Source organism: Gobius niger, assembly GCF_951799975.1.
Source record: "Gobius niger genome assembly, chromosome: 17".
NCBI lineage: Eukaryota > Metazoa > Chordata > Actinopteri > Gobiiformes > Gobiidae > Gobius > Gobius niger.
This window is the reverse complement of record NC_136868.1, coordinates 27038838-27056623: the sequence shown is the minus strand read 5'-3', so window position 1 is coordinate 27056623 and position 17786 is coordinate 27038838. Positions and strand designations below refer to the sequence as shown.

The window sequence follows — 17786 nt, the reverse complement described above, 5'->3', positions numbered from 1 at the left end:
TGACTTAAACTGATGATGATTATACCTTTTGATAAAAAAGTAAGTGGATAGATGTGGACCGCAAAAAATGTCCAACCAGGTAAAAATTAGAAGAACAATCTGAAGTGTAATTGCGCTAACTGCGTTTTGGTTAAAATTATGCCTAATGTGTCATGTGCACTTTAACTGGTGTGTGTGGTCTATGTACACAGTGCGTTGCCATGGTGACTGGAAAAGGATTTTGCTGGAAAGCTGAGTCGTTTTTGTACATAAACCTATACCTCACACTGACAGTATAGATATCTATGACAATATTCCTGTGGTCAATTTGTACTTTTACTAAAAGCCCCTTGAGTAAATTAAACAACAATATTCCAAAGCCCTGGAAACTGTTTAAGGTGACCTGCCATGTGCATACATTTTAAATGCCCTCATACAGTATAATCTTAAAATGACACATTTAACTCCCCCTTTCGTTACACAGCAGCATGCAGAGCCCAGAGGGAGGGTCCGACTCTGCGAACAGTGTGGCCACCCTGAGGACATCCTCATCGGCCCAGGCTCCCGTGGTACAGCCTGTCCCCGCCTCACAGCAGGTATCAGTTCTCAACAGCCTGAACAACTGCACAAATGGGCTTCATTTCCAATGCCTTGTGAGGTTATACAAGAAGCAGACCATGATGCTGTGCAGTGTTTCACACAGATTTCTTCTGACACGATGCTGAGACATTTAAATGATTATATTTGATACATGAGTAGGAGTGTAAATGTTACTTGTTGCGTCTGTTTGATCATGGAAGAACAGTTCTTTTCTCTTCAGAGTGTATAGTTTTATATTATGATCATGATAAATTATATAATTCGTCATATTTTTGTTAGCTTGATTCTAGACTGTAGGGGAGAAAATTAGATGCCGTGGGTACGCTGTAGTCTTTATTAATGGGTAACTTTGGCCTCACACAAAAAGAATAAGTTCTTAGCTTTGTGTAATTTTACAGAAGATGCTTGCTTTCTGTCCAACCAGGATCTATGATCACTGGCACACAGCAGTTGATGAGCAGGGCAGATGTCTCAGTCGTGTTGACACATTGTGTACCATGATGTGCGTGATTGTTTGTGCATACCTATGTAATTGAGTTATGTCTTATATCCAAACAGAGGGTGCTGGTTCAAGCCACAGGCTCAGCTCAGAAGGCAGGACAAGTACAGCAGCACAGCAGAGTTCAACAGCAGGTACAGTGCTGTACGCAGACTGTGCTGTTAAATACGTGCGAGCCACACCTTTGGCACAGGGACATGGGTTAATATATATATTTAGTGGAATATCCCAAGCTGCTATAGGGGCTTCATTTCACTTGAAAAACATTACAGCATGAGCGTTGCATGTACACAAACGCAATCTCCTCCAATCATATGCAATTACAAATGCAATTCATATATTTGTGCTGCTTCCCTCTGTGACTGTTAACACAAGCTCCTTTCTCTGGCTGAGCCTGGCCTGCTGCCTTCGCACGTCAACTGCAAGAGAATGTTAACATGATACAAGTCTGAATGCATTGAGGACATGGGTTTCCTGTTGCGTCTTTGTCATCTGTTTCCATCTCTTGATCTATTTTAATACCAGAGTTGTAAATCCAAAATGCTTGAACCAAATCCCACTATCTGCCCTGTGCCACTTCCCCATTAAAGATACAAATGATGCAGTCAGTGACCCAGACTCACCTACTCTCACTGTAAATGTATGTTTTGTCTATTGTTGTATGCTCATATTTCCACAGTCAACTTAATCTATAACAGCATTTTACCTCCTATGGTATGGTGGACTAGAGTGTGAGTCAGTCCCACTCTCTCTTTTGTAGTTCACTTCAAAAAGTAGTACCCCAAGGCAGTGTCCTTTCCCCCCCTCATTTTCTTTGCTCTCTTTGTAGGTACAGCAGGTGCAGCACGTGTACCCATCCCAGGTCCAGTATGAGGGCGGGGATGCTGTTTACACCAATGGAACAATGTAAAGCCTATTTATCAAGTCTTAAAAATAAACTTGACAATTTTTTTAAGAGAAATCCCCTCCAAATCATTACACATGTAGAAGCTATTGTAAAATGTATTCATAATTATTAGTCAAATAAATCAAGAATAAGAAAAACATTTCACACATTTGATTTGTCACTGTCCTTACATTCTCCGTGTTTGGCGTTTTCCAGCCGCTCGGCCTACTCGTACAACCCCGACACGCAGCTGTACAGCCAGGGCAGCGGAGGGCCCTACTTTGACTCCCAGGCAGGGGGAGCCCATGTGACCACAGTGGTGTCCTCGTCCGGCGGGGGTGGGGTGCCCTCTCACGGCATGGTGGGCATCGCCATGGACGTGGGCAGCAGCCACATCATCTCCAGCGGCAGCACCTACCTGATCCACGGTGCCAACATGGAAGGCAGCCGCAACCACATCTCGCACTCCTCGCGCTCCTCCTCCGCCATGGTGAGGAAGGCGTAATAAACAAGGCCCGGATTGCTTCATTTGTGATCAACCTGGCTGGGTGCAAAAATGTATGCAAATTAGTAGTGGCCTTGAATACAGTAGGTGCAGTGTCTTTACTTTGGCTACTTTGCATTATTGGAGTATTTTGTCGTCAATTCCCATGATACACTCGAGTAACTGAGATGTCTAAAAGCTAACAATGCTTGTGCTTGCCTTGTGCTCTATCATTTCACAAGAGAAAAAAAAAAAGCCCTTATGATTTGCAACATATTTTATTCCTTTTTTAAGCAGCAACTCATCTGTTTTGATTGCTCCTTGAATGCAGTCGGTCAGTGCTGGGATCAGTTTAATTCATGTGAGCAAAAGGTGAAGCTAATCTCACCAGCAGAAGCAAGCTGCTCTGGACTTCATTAACAATACCAAAGAATTGAAGCGTTTGTCCATCAAGCTCTTATGTGAGCTCTTGGAGTAACATAAAAGGTTCTAACCTGTGCCCAGAGATTGATTTTGAGCGGACAAAGCATCTTTAGTGAGAGGCAAAACATTCTCAGCACAAAGAAACAACAACAAACTCTAAAGAAAAACAAATCTATCGAAAACTATATTTCAACTCAAGCATAACCAATATAGTACCAATATTAACATGATCAAGCCTATGTAACTTTCTACCTTCCATTAACACAAATACCATGATAGTTTTCCATGGTGGTAAAAGTCTTCAAAGCTTTTTTTTTTTATTTTTTTTTATGAAACGGCCTCAATTCAGACGACCCAGCCCCAGACCACTTCTCTATGCAGGCGAAACCAGTGTGATGCTCGGCGGTAGAAGCAGGACAGGCTTTAATAATTCAGAGCTGCCTTGTTTGGGAGGTTTTCACAGGCACTTGAGCACCCTGCGAAACAAAGAAACCCCTGGGGCTCATTACCATTTGTCCAGAGCCTCGGGAGCTCTGCCTGCTCCTCTCCCCTCTGCCTCGGTGTCTCCAGCTCCAATTCAGTTTTTGACTTCATTTTACATAGCTCACCACCAGAGTGAACCTGGCTTTGCCCTTTGTCCATTTCATCCTTGAATTAAATGCCCACATATTCTACTAATCGAATCACTATCTTGTTTTGAAATTGCCAGTCTAGTTCAGGCATAGTTGACCTGCTGGCCCCAGCATGATGTGACCCATGCCCTTGTTTGTGGTTCCTATTTGCATACATTAGGAGTGTCTGACCGCAAGCCTTCACTGAGAAGCTTAACCCTATGAACTCCTTGATTTGCATGCTATTGTCAGCCAATAATGCATTTGGCTACAACACTGACTGATTTGAATGGATACGCAGAGATCTGGCTGCTAACAGTCCTGTTTCCTGTATCTTTTATTTTTGTGTTTGATTTCTCTTATTTATCTTTTGCTTACTCCTGTTTCTGTCTGTTTTTTGCCCTCTCTCTCCTCTGTCCAATCTTTTTGCATGCTTATCCTTTCTTTAGCTTGAAATGGCGATTGAAAACCTCCAAAAGTCTGAAGGAATTGCAAGTCACAAAAGCAGCCTGCTCAACAGCCATGTAAGTTCCCCAGTAACTGTCTTCTAACCCTGCGGCTGGTTCTCAGGCAGTGTGTTGTATTCTGCTGAGTGAAACACACTCCCTCCTGCTGGCTTTCCTCACTGCCCACCCATGTTTGTTGCTAACATTGATCAGGCCTTGCACCGGTCAATATGTTTTGCGTATGCATTTACTTGCATGCAACTGCTGAACTGAAATAGACGTTTAATGTTTTCTGTCATGCCTTAAGTTAAAATAAAATTCTTGCATTGACATTTAATAATGGCTGAACATTTCTACATGGACTTTTAGTGCTGGTGCCAAATATGTGCACAGTTAAATAGGTTCAGTAAGGTTTAGTTTTCCTTGTTAAATACACATTTTATTAGAAATGTCCAGTCAAACGATGGGAGCTTCATTTTGCAAAGCTCAAGCTTTGCTATGTTGTAATAGTATTCCCCACATGGGCTGTCTCTGGGGACCTCCCTTAGGTAAACTCTTCATTAAATGACTATATCTTGGGTATATACCAGGTGTTTTATGTCAGTCGTCTGCCATCTTATTTCGCAAAATTGTCTGGGGGTTCAGATGATGTATTGCGCTACAAGATGAATTCCTGTGAGATTTGTGATTTCACAAACTCACAAAAACACATCTTGAAAGATCCAAATCTCAATGTTATGGCTGAAATCCACAGTGTTTTGGACCAATCTCGCGTCAATAGGAGAATTTTACATCGGCGGCAACAACAACAAGCACTTTCATGATACGAATGAACAACACTGTGAAGACTGGAAAACACAGTTGATCCCGTCATTAGCACGTATCCCCCAAAAGTCCGTCCTCTTATCCAACAATTTAAACTGCAGCCTTGCCACAATATTGCTGTGCTAATAAAATTTGCAGTGAATATATCTATCTGATGACTGAATTTTCAGAGTAAATGTTTTGCGTTAAAAGTTTAAAATTCCCCTCTTACTCATTTAATATTAATTATTCAAGGCCTCAGATTCCCAGTGAAAAAAAGCAACAAAACAAACATCTTGGATATGGAGGCATTAGCGATGAATCATGTTGACCAGTGTCCCTGTATATCAAACAACATTGTCACAGCCTTTTATCTCTTGTGTGCTTGACTGTCTTTATTGTAATGAAATGGCCATGTCCTCTGAGTTGAGCTAATTATCCCTGTTTATTTGTGTGTTCTTAGCTTCAGTGGCTGCTGGACAACTACGAGACAGCGGAGGGGGTGAGTCTGCCTCGCTGCTCCCTGTACAACCATTACCTGCGCCACTGTCAGGAGCAGAAACTGGACCCAGTCAACGCCGCCTCCTTTGGCAAACTCATCCGCTCTGTCTTCATGGGGCTTCGAACCCGCCGGCTGGGCACCAGGTACGTTCACATGTACAGTAGCCGTGATAACGGTAATCATGCGGCCATTATAAACCCTATGATGTTTAGTGTGGAGGCTGTAAGCATGGCATAGCTGTCGATGGAGGGGGGTAATGATAGTGATTAGTTTGACAATTTCACCCGCTCACCGACTTTTCTCCTCTGAATCCTCCAGGGGAAACTCCAAGTATCACTACTATGGCATTCGAGTGAAGCCAGACTCACCGCTCAACCGCCTGCAGGAAGACACGCAGTACATGGCCATGAGGCAGCAGCCGGTTCATCAGAAACAGAGGTCAGCATCTTACAATACCTACACTAGGCAGTTATAGTAGTCACTTTTTGAGCCAAACACAAACTAAGTGAGGATGTTTACATGCACACTTTATTATTGTTATCAAGAAAGTCCCCAAATATTGAGATAGTTTTTTTGTCAAATTGTTATACAGTATTTTGGTATCCTCATATGAGACACTGCCTCGGTTTATTAAAACTGACGCATCACTGCTGATCTCCATGGTAACGCAGGACAGTCAGCACCATGTTGGAGGATAAAAGATAATTCAACCACATCCATACACACTGAAAGTTTCAAACATTTACTCTGCATTTATTAAGCAGTATACAGCATGATATTTTACACTTCTGCTCCCCAAAGCTAATATAGTTGGCTGGTGGTATTTGTGTTAGATTCAAGCCTCTGCAGAAGGTGGACGGGATGTCTGACAGCCTGTGTGGGAGCTCGCAGCACTGTAACAACACTCCAGAGCAGGCTGTGGCCGCCCAGAGTCAACATCACCAGCAGTACATCGGTAAGAGCCCAGCAATTCCGGAGACCGCAGTTGTCAAGACTCAAACCCCTTTTGCTTTAGGTGTCAGCATAATATTTGCAAATTAGAGCCCAATTTAGGAATGATTGGAGCACGCCTCATCTAAACTTAATTTCATATTCTTTTCTATTCGACTACTACTGCCCTAAAACCTCATGAAATAACTGCCTCTCGGTTGGTATTAATGCAGAAATATACATCACTTCATGCAGAAATATACATAGACGGGACTGAAATAGACAAGTTTTGAGAAATATGATATATGAAATCACGTTTAACTTAGAAATAATTATAAGTTTGTGACTACTTCTTGAAATCACTGCATGTCGACATTTTCTTTCTGTTCAGAGACCGCACAGATCCGGTAAACTTGTTTGTCTGCAGTCTGTGTGGCGCACTGACTGACAGCTGTCATCTCTTTCGGTTTCTTCAGACACATCTCACACCTTGCCTCCATTTCCTTCTCCTGACCTGGGCTCCCAGGCTCTGCCGGAGCGCATCAACGCCGGCGATATCAAGAAACTGCAGAAGCTCTACAGAGACCACTGCGAGGTAAATAAGCCTATAGAAAGACAAGCCTCATTTATTAATAAGCGAGGGATGTTGAAGAGGATATTAGCATATCAGGTCCACATGTGTTTTCTGATCCTTATCTAGTTCCATTACACGTTGTTGATGTTGTTGCTCAACACACACACCCACTTCCTGTTTGCCACACTAGTGTTGTGTAATCCTAATCCTTTTGTTTATGTCTTTGGAGATTAAAATTGCTGGCAGTCAAAACATGTCTCGACATAAAGCATGTGCCCTTCTGGCAATCTGTCAATGAGTATCCTTCTTACGTCTCATGGGAAACTAGCCCTGCTTACTTCTACGTTATTACAACAGTACCAGCTACTAGATTATTTTTATTTACAAGCAATAAAAGAGGAAACAGTTGTGCTTCACTGTAAAGTTTAAACTCATTCCTAACTTTCAAGATTCAAAAGATTAAAAGATTTTATTGTCAATTCATTGATATGAATTGAAATGTTAATTCTCTCCTTAGTGTGGGGAATGAAGTAGGGCAGGGAAGGGAGGGAGTTCAGCTTTCTGATAGCCTGGTGGATAAAACTGTTCTTCAGTCGACTGGACCCGGCTCGTGGATTTCGCGGTCTTCTCCCTGAAGGCATTACCTTGAACAGACTGTGTGATGGGTGCATGGGTGCCCTGCTGATTGTGATTTGCGGGTGAGACGGGTGTAGTACTTGTCCTTACTGGAGGGGAGAGGATCTAGACTACTCACTTCACTCCTGTAGTTTGTGTCGTCTGCAAACTTAATGAAGAGGTTTGAGCTGTACTTTGGAGTGCAGTCATGGGTCAGCAGAGTGAACAGGAGGGGGCTCAGCACACAGCCTTGGGGAGCCCCCATGTTCAGTGGATTTGCCGCTGACACGTACAGCCTGTGGTCTCCCCGTCAAAGTCCAGCAGCCAGTTGCAGAGTGATGTGTTGATCCCCAGGTGGAGCAGTTTGTGTATTAGCTGCTGTGGGATTATAGTGTTGAATGCTGAGCTAAAGGCTAAAAACAGCCTTCTAACGTAGGAGTCCTTTGTTTCAAGGTGAGTGAAAGCTGTATGAAGCGCAGTAGAGATGGCATCTTCAGTTGATTGGCGGTTGGATCGATACAAAATCTGGTATGGGTCCAGGGTGGTAGGGAGAACAGACTTAATGTGGTCCATGACGAGCCGCTCAAAGCACTTCATAAGAATTGTAGGAGGGTGGTGACTTCTTTGGTACCGGAATGATGGTGGTTGCTTTGAGGCACGTTGGGACCACAGACTGCTGCAGAGATGTGTTAATAATCTGGAATGTTGTCTGGACCTGGTTCTTTGTGAAGTTGATCCTGCTTAGAGATCTTCTCACACTCTCTGGAGATAGCTTCAGCACCAGGTCTTCTGCCCTGAAGCGAGCAAAGAATTCATTTAGAGTGTTCAAAAGCTAGCTGCTAGAATTCAATGCACAAAATAAATAAGCACCGGACCTTTAGCGGTAACACTTTATGATGACTTTATGATTGTATGTCCTGGTCAGTGCTTTTTTGTCTTTGTTAGAATCACTTTTGATGTTAATCGGAGAACCACTATTTTAGAGGAATCATCAAGACTCTTTAGCTATTCTTGCTAGATATGAAGTTATTTAAATGGTCTGCGAGAGACAATAGTGCGTCAAAGCATTCAACAAGTGGATTAGCACTTGCCTCAGCCAAAAATGGTCATGCAGGTTTCATTGGTGAATTAGTGAAATGTTCCAAGGACAACTTAAAAAAAAAAGCCCCTTGGATTGCATAATGACATTTTGATGTGTTGCGTAACATGAATAGTCGCGCCCGGGCAAGACACTGAATGCGAGTGGGCAGACGAGAGACCCCCGGAGGCGAACGCATTCTCCCAAAGAATAATATCGGACATTAAAATTTGGTGCTTTTTGAGGCGGGAGAGCGTGAGTGTGATTAAAAGCTGCACAACCCTGGCTTTATCATATTATCCGTGGCCTGCCTTGTCCAGCCCCAGCACGCTCCCTTTGTTCCTGCTGCCTTTTCATCTCGCCGCGGCTTTCAAGACATGCCAATTAACCTTTGAGCGCGAGGGGTGGACGTCGCGGTGTCTTCGCGGTGGCCTCCTCTCGAGCTTTTGTGCTGCCTGCTCTGTGGACAGGCACACGGGCTCCTCGGCTTTGTCCACGCTGCGCTTTTCTGTCAATCCCCGCACAAGCCCCCGAAGCCTCGCTCTGGTTATAAGGTTTACGCTTTTCCGTTTTTGTGAGCGTTTTCTCCCTGACACTTTAACACATTAGGCATGGCTTTATTAACGCTAAAGGCTACAGTGTAATCAAAGTCCCTGGTTTGACATTTTCTGTGTTTGCCTGATGGACAGTGAGAAGTTGATGTAAGAAGAGGTCAACATTTTGTAATTGACGCCGTGAAACCAAAAGGGTCCCAGTTCTATCTATGATGTATGGACCTCTTCCTAGGCCACTTATGTTTTAGTTTGTAAAACTTTTCTTCATGAGAAAAAAATGTTGCCACTTCAAAATGGACTCTTACCACTGGCCTTATTCCATTTAACTAATGAAGAAACATGAAGACCTGTGTCGAATGCACAAAAACATCAAGTTTCAAATAGTTCAAATACTCATTTTGGCTTCTGTTGCCATGCTCTGATTCAATGTGCATACTTTGTACATCTGTTTGCTGTGACATCACACATAATAACCAAGCTACTTCCTGCTCCAAATTGTTGAGAGTTCCATAGACAAACACTGCAAAAACTGCAACTTTGTCTGAATCTCCTGCTGGAATAACAACAGAGAACTGTTTTCACCAAATTAGAATAATGTACTGTATCTCACCATTTCTCAAGGTCCCGTGTTTGATCCTACACAGGGCCTTTCTGTGGAGTTTGCATGTTTTCATTGTGTCTGCATAGGTTTCCCCCAGGATGTCTGCTTTCCCCTGCCACTAAAAACATGTACAATAGGTTAATCCAGCCAGGAGTATTTGATCATAAGCCTGGCTTCACATCTGAAGATGGGTCCATGAGCGCTGGCTGCCACAGGTCGCCCCAGCGACCTTGATGATGGGTCAAATGCAGAGAACGATGTTCCTTACAGGAAATAATAAAGCATAACTTAATTTAACCTAAACATGTCAGCTCTATAGCAGGTTAAAAACATGTCAGCTCTATAACAGGTTAAAATCATCAATATCCGGGTCCAATGGAACTGTAGCCCTATTCACTATAATGGGATTTAGAGCGATGACATCGTCACTTAACAATCCCACAGCTAATGTTCTCCAATCAGTCGCTAACCGCATGCACACACGTGTTGCATTATCAATTGTTGTGTTTAAAAGTGTTAAATTCCATTGACTTGTAAAATCTCTGTTAAATGTTTATGGAGATTACACAATACCTCAAAAGAAGACAAGCAGGTATTCCATGTATTGTGGCCAAAATGATGCATAGTTCAGGTTAAGGATGGCAAGTAACCATGGTGATGCATAGAAAAGGTCAAAGGGCAATATTGAGTAGAGGGTAAAGATAAAATAATAGAATAGAGGTTAGAGGGTTTTTCTGCCACAGCAGAGTAACACAAGCTGAATGACGGGCGTAATACATTGTTGTTATTTGTTTTGACAAATGACTCAAATGTTGTGGGTACATATTTTGGGCCCCCAGATTTTGGGGTTAGGTTGTGACAAATGGCTTTTGGTAACTCCACAAAGTTGCAAATGAGTACAAGAGTTAATTTGTTAATTCTGCCTTTATTTTAGTCACGGTTTAGCTGCAGTCCAAATATAAGGTTATTAGCTATTTTTCAAGTTAATGTTCTCTACCCACTCACTTGCTTTGCAGTCACTAATCAGTTTGATGATACCAGAACTCTTTTCATGCAGTAAATTATAATAGCTAGTTATCCAGGGGCCATCTGTGCAATTAATAAAATGCTATTTTTAGATGCCTCATCGAAGAACAAATAAATATTTCATTTTGTCTTTTTTTTTTCTTTTTCTCTGCGGCGGCAAAACCCTGTCGTCCGGAGGGAAAGGGGAATTCTCCTTTTTTCTGTTTTGGAGTTCTGTGTTTGACCTGTTGCTGGGGGCAACCGTAAACAAGGTTGCCATGGAGACAGCTGAAGAGGAAGCAAAAACATATCATGTGATTAAAGCCTCCACTGCTTTGTGTGTAACTAGATCCAGCGGCAAGTGCGCGTCCTGCCAAACGCAGACGCGGGAGGATCTGTGGGCACAGTGCGGATGATGGAGATGGACTTTTATGTTTTGTTTTACGGTTTCATGACATAACAAAGGGGCTTAGAACACTTTGTGCACACTTTTTAGGGAGGCTGTCGTGGGTAAATGCGAAGGGGGCCGGAGAATGCGCCATTTTGTAGCTTTTGGTGTGTATTCTTTGCCTTGACTGCTTTAAAAGTGCTTGGACTACTGCTGAGGAAATGCGACTCTGTCCGCTTTGTGCTCTGCGGTGTAACTCTATCTGTAGCACACATCTATACATCTCATGGCCTCAACAGGAAAGGGGAAGTTACGTGGGCTAGCTCAGGACAATACTTTGGTAATGCACTAAAATCAACACAAATTACTTTAGCAATAGATAATAATCGCACACACTCAGGATTGGCCTATACAAAACATTGAAGTTATACATTTTAGTTTTAAGTTAGAGTTATAAATATTGCATTTCCAATTCCTATTCATAGTTTGAATAACAAATTAAGGCAAGACACTGCAGGTTAATGGGCAAAATATTAACTTTAGAGATATTCATTTGAAACATTTTGCTGCACTGACATGACTTTCCATTTAAAAATGTGGATAGAGCAGGTTTTCAATTTTAGATAGCTTGTTTAGTTTTTGTTTTTGTTGTTTCAAGCAGCTAGAGCAAGCGTGGGCAAACTAAGGCTCGGGGGCCAGATGCAGCCTGCCTAGCCCTAAAATCCGGCCCTCAAAACATGACCAAACACAATATGCATTGCTTAGTAAGGGGGAAAAACACCATTATTTTCATTGACATAGAGAAAGATAATGCATAACTGCTGCTATTTTGTTGCTCTTTGTTTTAGTGTGTTTAGGCCATTGCAGTCTACGTATTTGCCCATATCTGGCCTAGAGTAATCTCTGGATCCTCAGCAGGGCAGTGACAGCTCCCAAAAAGCTCCTCCTCATAGTTCCTAAGTATCCAGGAAATGCTTTCCTCATCCTGAAGTGAAAACACTCGTCAGAGCATCACTCCAGTTCAGCCACACTCGCCAAGTGGTTTATTTAAAAATAAAAAAATCTCTTTTTTTGAAACAGATGCAAAACAAAGAGGAAAAAGAGGAGGTTATACGACTGGGAATGTGGTGTTTGTGCTACTTATGTAGAGATGTCGCCACGATGTAAGAACAATGCATTTTGAGAAAATCGCCCTCTTAAGTTACTATTTTCTATATAAATCTACACAAAAAATAAGAATCAGTGCAATAATTTAACATCTTCTTGTGCGGACCAAACTAGTCCAAAACTTAAAACAGGGTTTGTTCACTACAGTTGAATAAAGTAGTTTGGTATTTACTTGCAGTGTACTTCCATTACATCCACATATTTATTCACCTGTTGCTCGCTAAACTGCTGGAAACTTAACAAATGGAGACAGCTGTAGCCCAGGAGCCAGCCATTATGGCCCCTGTTACAAAGGCAATATTGATTTTAAGTTTGTTTACCTTCTAAATATAGCTGACCTCAAAGCTCTAATAATGCCGTTAATACAAGTAGGATTAATGTGGCCTAAGGTTCACAGCACGTGAGATGAAAAGGTGGTGAAATGAGGGGTTAGGTAAACTTTGGGCTGCCTGAAGCTGAACATTAGCAGCCGTGTTAAAGCTGGCTCATTGTCTCACCCCAGGGCCCACAGAGAGAGAGCGAGAGGCTGCCTGCTGGAGGAGAAACTTTGTTGTGTGTCTGGTTGCCATGGCTAAGCTCTGTGTGTTTTGTCCCCTTCCTCCGCCCCTCTCCCTCTGCCTCCCCCTCTCCCTCTCCGCCCGCTCTGCTGTAGGCCACGCTGGATGTGGTGATGAACCTCCAGTTCCACTTCATTGAGAAACTCTGGCAGACATTCTGGTACGCAACGCCGCCATCTAGTGACGGGAGCACCACCATCCCCAACGGGTGAGGACAGATTATGTACTTGCTGTGGCATTTTCCATCATAAAATGTGTGAATATCGATTAAAGAATAACTTGATTAAAGTGTTCATTTTGTCTACTATGCAATTTTGTCACAATTTAAGTGAAAGTTATATTTTTGCTGATGACAATGAGACTAAAACTAAATATTTAAAGTCGTTAATGAGACCAGACCTATGACTGAAATGTCCAGATACTCATGTCAGATGTTTAAAAACTAAATAAAAATGGAAAGATTGGACTAAAAGCATGTGCATTTCAGTGACGCAGTTTGAAAAAGCCTTGTATCATTTAAATTCACGGCCCAAGGAACAGGTCTGTGCTTTGTTCATGTTGAAGCCGCTCCATGAAGCAGAGAATATAATTAAATGTGGTTTTATTTATTATTATTTGAGTAAATTAATTTTACCTTTATCGACTAAATATATATAAATCAAAAGTACAAGGAAAAATCATTGTTTTTCTAAAATCTAAAAATATGCTGACAAAAGAGTCTCTACAGCCGCCTCAATAATGTAGTAATTGATTGCTAATTGTTCAAATCAGCACAATGTAAAGCGTCTTTGAGTGTCCAGAAAAGCGCTATATAAAACTGATGCATTATTATTATTATGTATTTCCTTGGTGCTGTCGAGGCGCCCGTGACGTGCAATTAAATGAATTCACGTATAAGTAGGAGCACTTGTGAGAGCTAGAAATAAGTTTATGCTGCTACTTTCTGTCCAGTGAGGATGACGCTGAAAGTATCCTCCCCCGGGACAAGCTGGTGTGTCTGTGTAAATTTGAACCTGTGCGGCTGTGGATGAGGAGCTGTGACCACATCCTGTACCAAGCCCTGGTGGAGATCCTCATCCCCGACGTGCTGCGCCCCGTGCCCAGTCAGTATCTCGCAAAAACTCTCACTCACTCAATTTGCAACTCAAGTATTTTTATTTGTATTAATTTATTTAAGTGATCAAGTCATGTCATGTAGTGAGGTGAAGTGAAAGCATCTTTATGCAACATGTAAAGATCACTTACTGCCACTTTTGTTGAAACTAATGCCTACTGTCCATGTTCTCCTCAGGTACTCTCACTCAGGCCATCCGGAACTTTGCCAAGAGTCTTGAAGGTTGGCTGACAAACGCCATGACCAGCTTTCCTCACGAAATCATCCGCACTAAGGTATCCGTTACACTTCCATCATTGTTTTTTTTAAATCGGTTCCGGACTTAATTCTGTTGAAGTGTTTGATTGTTCATTGTGGAATCCTCAGGTGGCTGTGGTGAGTGCCTTTGCGCAGACCTTGAGGCGTTACACCAGTCTGAACCACTTGGCCCAAGCTGCTCGCGCCGTGCTCCAGAACACCTCCCAGATCAACCAGATGCTCTCGGACCTCAACAGAGTGGACTTCGCTAACGTTCAAGTAAGCCCCCCAGTCGGTCAGGAGGAGCTGGGCCTGTGTGTGCGAGCTCCAGCGGTGATGGGTGATGTTTGCTCTGTGCCACAGGAGCAGGCGTCCTGGGTGTGTCAGTGCGATGAGAGCGTGGTGCAGCGCTTGGAGCAGGACTTTAAGGTGACGCTGCAGCAGCAGAGCTCGCTGGACCAGTGGGCCACGTGGCTGGACAACGTGGTCACTCAGGTGTTAAAGCCGCACCAGGGCAGCCCCAGCTTCCCGAAGGCCGCGCGCCAGTTCCTGCTCAAGTGGTCCTTCTATAGGTACTGTCACTGCTTACATCATGCTGCCTTCATGTGGTCTTGTAATTATGGTATTACCACTTGACGAGTAGAAAGTTGCACATGAACACCACGACTTCTTGTATTTTCCACTGGGAAACTGGTAAATAATTTTGATCCCTGAGTTCCCGAGATTTATAAAGCCTTTAACCTTTCAACATTTTCCTGCCTTTGAGCTGATTGATATGAAGCCTACACTGTTCAATATGGCGACAAACTTGTTTTTCCAAGCAGAACCTATTCAAGATTACAATCTGTAGACGACTTTCTCGCGTGATTTGACTTGTTTACTGTGTGCTCTTGTGTGTTTTTATAAGGTTTCACTTTGCTACGAGCACAAAAGCACTTATATGTAAATACAATGTGCTGGTAATTTCTTGTTCACAACAGGAAAGGATCATCTTTACCGTAGCACATGAAGGCAGCATTATAGCAGGGATGTTCTATGCATATACTTACCTCCTGTGTTCGGGCCCCTGCAGCTCCATGGTAATCAGGGACCTGACCCTCCGCAGTGCCGCCAGCTTCGGCTCCTTTCACCTCATCCGCCTCCTGTACGACGAGTACATGTTTTACCTGGTTGAGCACCGCGTGGCCCAGGCCACCGGAGAGACGCCTATAGCCGTTATGGGGGAGGTAAGACTCATTGTCCGGATTATGTTTGTGACTCTTGGATGCAACCGACTGTATATTCAACATTCACTTGTGAAATTATGGGACAGTAAATGTGATTTGAGAGCATAGTCCTTTATGTCAGCCTCTATAAATTCTATTGTTGCTGTAGTTTACTTCTGCTTTAACACTTTTCAGATGATTCTGATTCAAGCACATGTTTTTACTCTTTCAGTTCAGTGACCTAAGCTCTATGATGCCCTCCCTACTGGAAAAAGGTACGATTTTATTAACTGTTTCTGCTTCTAATTTAACCCTAATTTTATTCATTTAATTATTGAATGCAGGTTTGTGAATACAGGCACACACGCACACACGCACACACACACGCACACACACACGCATACACTCACACACGCACACTAAAAAATCCTATTTATATTGGTTGCTAATTGCCCTGCAGTGTTCGGTGCTTCAATAGGGTTTTCTAATGTATTCCTTTGATTTATGGGGCCCCTTTGTTATTTAAAAACACTTGAATGCGCTGCGCTGGTGCTGAGTGACACAGCCATTAATTATAATAAAGTACAAGCTTATGCAGACTTCAGCCCACATAATAGATTTTTATCTCCCCTAATGAACATATTCCAATACAACTGGTCTCAAATTGTAAAAGCATAGCACTGAGTCCAGACCTAAACCTCTGCTTGGCTGCATTTGTAATAGCAGGTCAAGATGTTATAATCTTTCCACTTTATTGTGTAACAAAATCGCATTTTGTATTCATTTTGATTACCACCCATTAAGCAGTTTGTAATGTAGGTAAATACTTGATCATTTATAAAACTTGTGCACCATCCATATGAGAGAGATCTTTATTTATATAGCGCCTTTCATACATAGTCACAAAGCGCTTTGCAATTGTACACATCGATTGGGAATCGAACCCGGGACCTTCTAGCTGTGCAGCGAGAGCACTAACCGCTGCGCCGCCCGATATGCCTGGTTTAGGATTTAGGAAGCGTGTGGACGCCCCTAAACATATTCACAGTGATGGTCAAAGTACTTATTTTGTTACTGTTGAGTAAAAATACAGATACTTGTTGTAGTAGTAGTAGTTTGCAGCCAAATAGAGAGGTTAAGTCCTCATCCAATACCCATCCTTTGATTACCCACCGCACCCATTTTTTGTGTCGAGCTGGTCATTAGAGGCATGATTTTTATTGCTGGCGACAAAATAATCCAAAATGTTAAGCCGTGTAAGTACTGAAGTATTTGCTGTCGTAGACACTTCAAATCCATTTGAATAAGTGTTACTACTACTTTGCTGCCTTAAAAAGACAAAAATCGTGATGAGGACAAACCTTCTTCCTTGTGTTGAGTCAGTGACATTGACAGAACATCTGCACAGCGCCACCTACTGCTCTGGAGTGTGCATTATTAAGCTTTTAAAATAAACAAAAACATCTTTCCTTTTAAATTTGGGGCCTAAATTGAAATTTAATGGAGTAGAAAGTATTTTGTGTGTTAAATGTAGTGGAGTAAAGTCATAAGTAAGTAATACTACTCAAGTAAACAGGGATGGGTCAAATGTAAAGGGCAATTTACTCTACGGGAAATATAAAGTGGTACATTTCTGCTACTCCCCTGACCGGCTCTTCCCTCGCCCCCCTCAGACACGTCCTTCTCCGATGAGATGAGCGACGTGGGCAGTGACGCCGACGCCTCGCGAGGTCCCACCGAGCCGGCCGTGAAGCGCGAGAGGATCGAGCTCACCCACCCCATGCAGGAGATGTGAGTCTGGACCAGCCCCTCAGCAAGACCACGTCCCCCCCTTCTGCCTCTCTCTGCACGATGTACATAAGAGTGGAGAGATTTTTTTTTTTTTCAGCAGCAGGGGACCTCGGTTTTCTACTCGATTGTTCTTGTTTTTTTGTTGCAACTGTGAATGACTTTGTGCAGTACTTTTTTTTTTTCCTTCATTGGTAACTTCTGAGTGCGTGCCGTGTACGTGGATCTTCTCATTTCGGTTTGGAACTAGCCGTGCCATAGTGTCATTGGAGTGCCTTAGAGTCTCGCTAACCACCACTACAGATGTCGAAGACCCCCTCACACACACACACACACACACACACCTCCCCCCAGCTGTGCCTCTACCGCGGGATGAATGTATCAGACCCCGAAACCTCAATGTTCTAGCGAGCACCTTTTGATATGGGTTAGTGTGGACGTATCGTTTGCAGCTACAACAACTAAAGATCATACATTCTGCTTACCCAAAGGACCTGTCCCTATCGTTCCCAGCAGTTTAGCCTTAGACCCTGGTTAAGGACCTGTCCCTATCGTTCCCAGCAGATTAGCCTTAGGCCTTGGTTAAGGACCTGTCCCTATCGTTCCCAGCAGATTAGCCTTAGGCCTTGGTTTTCACCGAGCAGCACTGGGTTGGGCAGGACGACTCTCACCAGATGCCACATGGGAAATGGAAATGTATTCTAGTTACGTGCGTTACTACTTGGTTTTCTCTTTTAGT

At 43.0% G+C, this 17786-nt stretch overlaps 1 protein-coding gene across 5 annotated transcripts in view; it reads left to right on the top strand.

The window, feature by feature from the left end:
- Window positions 1–17516, top strand: part of rfx2 (regulatory factor X, 2 (influences HLA class II expression)) — a 28113-nt gene extending 10597 nt beyond the window's left edge. For 2 of the 5 annotated variants that reach the window (XM_079574644.1, XM_079574640.1), the window contains 17 exons: window positions 464–575; window positions 1138–1212; window positions 1908–1984; window positions 2181–2454; window positions 3932–4006; window positions 5196–5377; window positions 5553–5672; window positions 6068–6189; window positions 6641–6759; window positions 12799–12911; window positions 13655–13806; window positions 13995–14092; window positions 14184–14333; window positions 14418–14626; window positions 15127–15280; window positions 15492–15534; window positions 16933–17516. In XM_079574644.1, coding sequence (XP_079430770.1) covers window positions 468–575; window positions 1138–1212; window positions 1908–1984; window positions 2181–2454; window positions 3932–4006; window positions 5196–5377; window positions 5553–5672; window positions 6068–6189; window positions 6641–6759; window positions 12799–12911; window positions 13655–13806; window positions 13995–14092; window positions 14184–14333; window positions 14418–14626; window positions 15127–15280; window positions 15492–15534; window positions 16933–17054 — 2193 coding nt within the window. In that variant the 5' untranslated portion in view covers window positions 464–467 and the 3' untranslated portion in view covers window positions 17055–17516. The remainder of the gene's footprint in view (window positions 1–463; window positions 576–1137; window positions 1213–1907; window positions 1985–2180; window positions 2455–3931; window positions 4007–5195; window positions 5378–5552; window positions 5673–6067; window positions 6190–6640; window positions 6760–12798; window positions 12912–13654; window positions 13807–13994; window positions 14093–14183; window positions 14334–14417; window positions 14627–15126; window positions 15281–15491; window positions 15535–16932) is intronic. The other 3 variants (XM_079574641.1, XM_079574642.1, XM_079574643.1) reach the window with 3 other exon arrangements.
- Window positions 17517–17786: the final 270 nt, after the last annotated feature.